Source organism: Pterocles gutturalis, unplaced genomic scaffold (assembly GCF_000699245.1).
Source record: "Pterocles gutturalis isolate BGI_N339 unplaced genomic scaffold, ASM69924v1 scaffold4297, whole genome shotgun sequence".
Classification (NCBI taxonomy): Eukaryota; Metazoa; Chordata; class Aves; order Pterocliformes; family Pteroclidae; genus Pterocles; species Pterocles gutturalis.
The window spans coordinates 165624-172291 of NW_010115122.1; the positions used below are offsets into that span (position 1 = coordinate 165624).

Below are 6668 nucleotides of genomic sequence, written 5' to 3' on the forward strand. Positions count from 1 at the left end.
CATGGATGTACTTTGCAACTTAAGTCTAGGATGTTGTCTCATTATTTATTACAAGATATCATTTTATCTCCAAACATGGCATTTTCTCTGATTGATTTGAATTAACTTCTGTGATGTTTCTCTGATGATACTGAAATGATTCTCTACCTGTTTTTTGGGGGCTGTTACTAAAATTTCCTAGGCTTTATGCTGAAGAATGCAGTTGGTTTTTTTTCCCAGTTTCATTTAGAAGTTAGATGTTAAAAATGCATCTCTTTGCAAAGAGGAGTAGTAGCAATTTGTAGAACACATGGGATGCGATACTTGAGAAATACTGCAATCCTTGCACCCACACAGTTTATTTTTCTGGAAAAACAAAACAGCCTGACTTGTGTTCCTTTTTTATTCCTCCTTAGTTTTGAAGAGTAGAACATGTCTGATGCCTCACAATAAAGCAGGGGCATAGTCTGGGCTAAAAAGCTTTCATTTTGTTTCTCATGGTGTCCTCAGTTGGTGGTTGTGCACTCAACAGCAGTGCTGACCTGAGGAAACCCTAGGTCCGGCTGTTTGCTCCCAGTTTCCCCATAGCTCTTTTCAGTGGAGGCACAACAGCCTGGAGCTGGAGGCTTGTTAAACTGGCATTTCCAAAGTGTAACCACAGCTGCCTGCTTCAAAGAGATGAAGGAGGGGAGACTGAAGGATGATTCTGAACAGGCTACTTTTCATGAGAAATGAACAGCTTAATTGGTGTGTTTCTCTATCGCTTTCCAAATTGTTATCCTTTGTTGCTTCTTGCTTTTTTACCTTTTGCCCGTGAATGCCAGAATGCCTGTAACATCTTTAGAGTCGGGTGTCTGAGCAAGAAGAAAAGGAATTTGGCCCTAAAAAGAACTCAGTGACAAAAGAAAAGAAAATAACCACAAATTAGAGTGTTTGCGTCTGTAGAAGACAGGAGCGATAATTAGTGTTCAGATCATTTGATGGTGCATAAAAGAACTTGTACCTGAGAATTGGTGGCAAAATGTAAATTATAGTGATTAGCTTTTACAGCAGAGTTCCTGGCTGGGTTTTATTTTTCTTTTCCACCCCCATTCCCAAAGTCCTTCCTGATGATTGTGCAGATTTCTCATAGCATCCCAGGAGAATTCCATTATGTAGGCCAGTAATTATACAGAATCATTATAGCTGAATGTCATTAAATGAAGCGATATGTGCTGATGGCATGAATTCCCCATGAAAAAAATAAAATTAAACTTTCATTTCCATCTAAACTATACAGTTTCTTATAGTCCTCTTACCAAAACTAAAAGGAAAATAATTATTATTTCTAATCAAATATCTTTTTCATTCTAATAATTCTAAGATACTAAACATTATTCAGTGATTGTAGAATACTTTTATGAATGGCTCATTTGCAATTCTTGCAGATTGTCATGTAGTATTTGAATTTTTTCTTAATTTAATTCTTGATGTCTCAGTAATTGGGGTGGGAGATGGGGGACCAACAGTGGCCATCTCTCTGTCCTGAGAATACAAGGACAATTTATTCCAGGTACAATCAAGTTGGTCCAGGTGTCTGTTACAGTATGAGGAATCTTCTGCGTGCTTCCTGGTGTCGAATACTGTAATAACCTACCATCACTACCGTAGTGCTCTAGTGATGATTTTTCTAGAGTTTATCCAAAGCCTTTTGCTCTTCAAATATGCTTAACAAGTGTGTGTCTTTACCTGTCAGTATCCCACTGACCTGCCTGTGTTTCCTTCTAAAAGCTTCTGTCACATCCACAGTTCTGTGTATAGTTCCTGAAGCAGAATATTCTCCCAGAATACTATTTTGTAAAACCACAGCTCAAAATATACAATACACTTAAAAAAAAAAAAGTGTATTTAAAACTGTATGCTGATTTTCATGCTCATTTGCCAGGCTGTTCTTGGCATATATTATGATACATATTATAATAAACATTAAAGTAATAATACTTTAATACTTAAAATATACAATGTGTATATACAATGATATATAATAGAATATTCTAACTTATTATACATATGCATGTTACATGTAAATTTTATGTAGGACATATTGAACATAATTTTTTGCTCTCTTTGCCTAGTAATACTAAGGATCAACACTACTGGCCTATCTAGGAGTTGTTGTTAGTTTCTATCAGTAAATGTTTTCTTACAAGCAGCGCTTCCTTGAGAACTACATGATGGATTAAAGAATTCCGAAGTGTGATCAGAACTTCCCTTTTCTTATACTGAAGCAGAAGACTTCTCCACTTCTCGAGTTTATTTAGAAGGGGGTAAAAATTTTTAAAAAAATTTAATGGCCCTATAAGTTTTCTTTAAAGATGTGTGTCTTTCCCAGACCTTGGTGTTTTCGTTTTGTGGTGGTGATGCCTCACAGATGGGCTGGCTTACTCAAGATGTGTAGGAGTTTTCTTTACTGCCTCTTCCCCTAGCTCTTATTTTTTTTTCTACTTTTTTGTTATAAATTATATTTACTTATATCCATTACAGATACCAAGGCTGTGATGTGCAGTGCCAAATACATGGGTTTGATGGACAGGAAAAATATCTTCCTATATTTCCCCAATCTGCCATTTTCTGTATTGGCTTTTCAAATGTACAGATGGAGGGAAGGGAAAAAAAATTCTATAATAGAAAATCTGTATTATTTGCATACATATGGAGAGATGCATCTTGTCCCTGATGTGAGGGACTTCCCAGCCATCCCACGAACATTAGATGGAAGCATGGGCTGCAGCAGCCAGCGGTGTTTGCGGTGGGACAGTCCACTCAGACTCCTTGTTAAATCCACAGCAGTTAACTGTTGGGACTCATGGTGCTTAACCTGAGCCGTCTGAAACATAGTTGAATGTGATTTTTTTTTTTTAGACTCCATCTGTTGTCAATGGAGGGAGAGGAGAAACTCCAAAGCATTCACTCTCCCTGTGTATCTGAGATACCTAATTTCAGATGAGGAGAATCATCTCCTGAGGATATTTCTCCATTGATTACACCAGGCGAGTGCCAGACGAGTGGCATAGATTGGATAACTGAGTATAAGGCTAAATGTAGGTGACATTATTTTCCCAGGTGGCAACGTAAATTTAACCTTAAACTCTTTTTCCTGTTTCAGTAAGAGAGAAAGATGGGAAAATGCATTGTATTATCAAGATATGAAAGTAGTGGTGAAGAATTTTCTATTAAGCTAAGAAAGAAGAGATTATTCGGTGACTTTATTCAGCATTCCAGCTAATTTTTATTTCTCAGTCAGAAAGTGTTCCTTTACCACTGGGCCATCTGTTTCAAATTTCTTTCCTTGCAGTCAGAACTACAACAGATACAGGGATGAAAATGTAGCAGAGTTGTGTAGAGAGCTGATAGAAAACTGGTCTCCAAATATATAATGTTATTTCAGTGCTAAGGCTGTATACAAAGTTTTCCTGTAATTGTACTTAGAAATGCCTGACCTTTTGAGGTGGTTATAATATTTTCTTAAACCCTAGTGCTCCTGATATTATGCAAGTTGCATCGTAGTTGAATATCAGCATAACTTAAGAGTAGCTCCCATCTAAAGCCGCCCTCCTTCCAACAGTAAGCTCCAGTTGGTCATCCTGGCTTTTCTTTTTGTCTAGGCAAATTGTGATGTATGTTTGAGACCTGCTCAAACTTCTCAATTTAAAGTTTGTTTTGTTTTGGTTTTGTTTTTTGGGGTGGTTTTTTTTTGCAAGTGATAACTGCTTTTCAAGCAAAATCCAGGAAGCCCTCTTTTAATCAATATATGGGTTTCTTCTTTGCTTTGTTGTGGTGCCTTGAAGAGATGTTTCCTGTTGCTTAAGTTCCTTCAAAATATGTTTTCTTCCACAGACAGGAATTCCAGCAAGAAATTGGACTTGGGTTCTTTTTCGTTAATTCAGCTGCAGTCTCTTCTATTACTTTTAAGCTGCCTGATGACCCTGAACCCTAGATTTCCCATTTGTGAAGGGGAATGAGGGAACGGTGGTATATTGCATCCTTGGAGGTTGCTTATAGAATTTTTCATTACTATGTGAGATGTTTTTAATGCAACAGTGGCGGAAGGCCCTTAAGAAGAGCGAACTGGTTTTGCTGCTCTACCCTCTATTGATAACATCTTGTGCCCAGAGTTCTGCTTTACAAATAGTTAAACAAGGTGCATCTATACACATTTGAGGCAAATTTTGTCTTTATTATGTTTTTTCTCCTAGTACCATGAGCTCACGACACTCTGCCAGCCCAGTTGTTTTTACCAGTGCCAGAAGCTCCCCTAAAGAAGAGCTTCATTCTGCTACTTCTCAGCTCGCACCTTCTTTCTCCTCCTCCTCTTCCTCCTCATCTGGTCCTAGGACTTTCTACCCTCGCCAGGGTGCTACTAGCAAGTATCTGATCGGATGGAAAAAGCCAGAAGGGACAATAAACTCAGTGGGGTTTATGGATTCAAGAAAGTAAGATTGTTTTTTGGTTCTCTTGTTTGGTTGTTTGCTTTAATTGTAAAGAAGCATCCGAGACACTTCTCTATATAAAAGAGCGTGAGACTATTTAAAAGAATGTTTAGTCTTCTGTAGAACTCACTCTAGTAATCTAGAGTTCTGCAGTTAGGATTGAGTATTTGATAGTTGGCTCATCTCATTATCTGTTAACTTGTAAAAAATGTTTTTATAATTTCTAGAGAGCTGTATGGATCTCAGTCCTATTAAAGCTTATCTTTCCTTGGGACTTTTTAAAGGTGACTCAAAATACTATTTGATCACATATTAAAAATCCTCTTAACATAGAGCTTGAGTTTTCCTTAAGCCTCTCATCCATGTGGTAATACTGTGCATGCTATGCATTTGCTCTGTGGCACTCCACATTGCCTTTTTAAGACTGCTGCCAGTATCCAGTCTAACTGGCTTAAAGCAAGCCAAGATATCTCTGTCACAATATGAAGCCATCTCATTTAAAAGAGATTGAGGAACAACTTAATAGTGAAAATATTGTTCCTTTAAGTCTAGCATGACTTGGAAAGCAAGTTGCTCAGAAAGCCTATTTCGAAGTAATTTATTCAACCATTCTCCATTTTTATTGGGTCAGGGGCAGTATCCCTAGATGATAACTGGCTGTCAAAGGGACATGGTGGAACTTTGTGAAAACTGCATAATAAAAAGTGTTAAAAGATGAAATAAACCTAGTGTTGTGCTGCTTTTAGGCTCATTTAAGACATATTTTTTTATTTGTACAGAATACACATTATTTTAATAGATTTAGTCCCTTACTGGGAAAATGTATTATGATAACCTTTGAGTGTGTTGCTAGTTGATTTGTTTTAACAAGTTTATTGCTTCAGCAGGTACTCATTAAGATGAGGCTCTACTGCATTAGCAAAACTCCTTCCCTCTTCTGTGCCCCCTACCTAGGTTTTTTTCTTTGACAGTCTTGAGGATGCTATAATTCTTGTTTCATTCATGCCTCCTGCCCCAGGGCTTTGAGACCTGAATGTGTCTGTTCCATTTCATTTAAGACGTCACCAGAGTGATGGCAATGAAATGGCCCACCCTCGGCTGCGTGCTTCAGCAAGAGATCTACGAGCATCACCAAAACGAGCATCCAAGTCCACTGTTGAAGAAGAGCTGAAGAAATTGATAGATCTTGAGAGCCCAACACCTGAATCCCAGAAGAATTTTAAGGTATGTTAAAGAGAGCATCTGTCATCTGCCTGTCTCTTGTCACACTTAAGTGAAATCTGAGAATACCTGAAGAGCAATGCACAGGTAGTAGTACTGTTGTTACAAAGTAGAAATGTGTAAAGTTACACTTCATAAGAATTTGATGATTTAATTTATTGCTGCCTAGGCATATCAACTAATACAGCAAATGCATCACAATTTTTGGAAAAGAGTGAAGGCTGTGAAGCTCTAAGATTTCTGTGTAGAAAATGCCAAGTGCTTTCAAAGCAGTTGAAGCTGAAGCATTCATTCATACATAGCTTACTTGGTTGGACTTTGCATTGGACTCAAGAGTTTCTCAGCATCTTCTCTATTCTCCCCTGTAACAGGAAAATAAAATGCAAGACATTCCCTGAATTCTCATCATGACCAGAAAGTCATCTGTTTCTCATGGTCATTATTTACTAGAAAAACACATTTGGGGAACAGTTTCATTATTACAGTCGCTGCAGTATTATTGCAGTTTTGTGTGCAGATGTAGAGACTAGTATGCCAGAGGGCAAAGACAGTTTAGGACTGCTGGCTCATGGAAAACCCTGTAGTGTTCTCTTGTGCATTTGAATTGTTCTTCTCTGATTGCATCACCACACTGACTTGTTGGCAGTAGTGTGAAACTCTTTGCAAAAAAGCACACTTGTATGCCTCTCTAATCCTGTTACTGCCCAAGGACCAAAATAGAAACTTTTCCTGATGTGTTTCAAAATGTGTACAATAACACAAAAGTGCATATATATACATTAGTTTTTAAAAAATCCATCATTTTGAAGAGAGTGTCTGATTTCTACAGTCTCCATGTACAGTCTGTGCTTAACAGCTCAGGCTCATCATCTGGAGTCCGAAAGGTTTCCACAGCAACTATGCAGAAGAGAGAGCTGCAACTTCTTTCTTTGCTTCTAAAAAACCCAAAGTGTCTTACTAAAACTTGTGCTGGGTTCTGTACAGAGATTTATGTTACCT

At 37.8% G+C, this 6668-nt stretch overlaps 1 protein-coding gene across 1 annotated transcript in view; it reads left to right on the forward strand.

Annotated features, from left to right (window-relative positions):
- The window catches only part of SIPA1L1 (signal-induced proliferation-associated 1 like 1), a gene marked incomplete at its 3' end in the record, with an annotated part of 62711 nt that extends 57039 nt beyond the window's left edge, over positions 1-5672 (forward strand). The window contains exons 14-15 of the mRNA XM_010075059.1: positions 4215-4451; positions 5507-5672. Coding sequence (XP_010073361.1) covers positions 4215-4451; positions 5507-5672 — 403 coding nt within the window. The remainder of the gene's footprint in view (positions 1-4214; positions 4452-5506) is intronic.
- Positions 5673-6668: the final 996 nt, after the last annotated feature.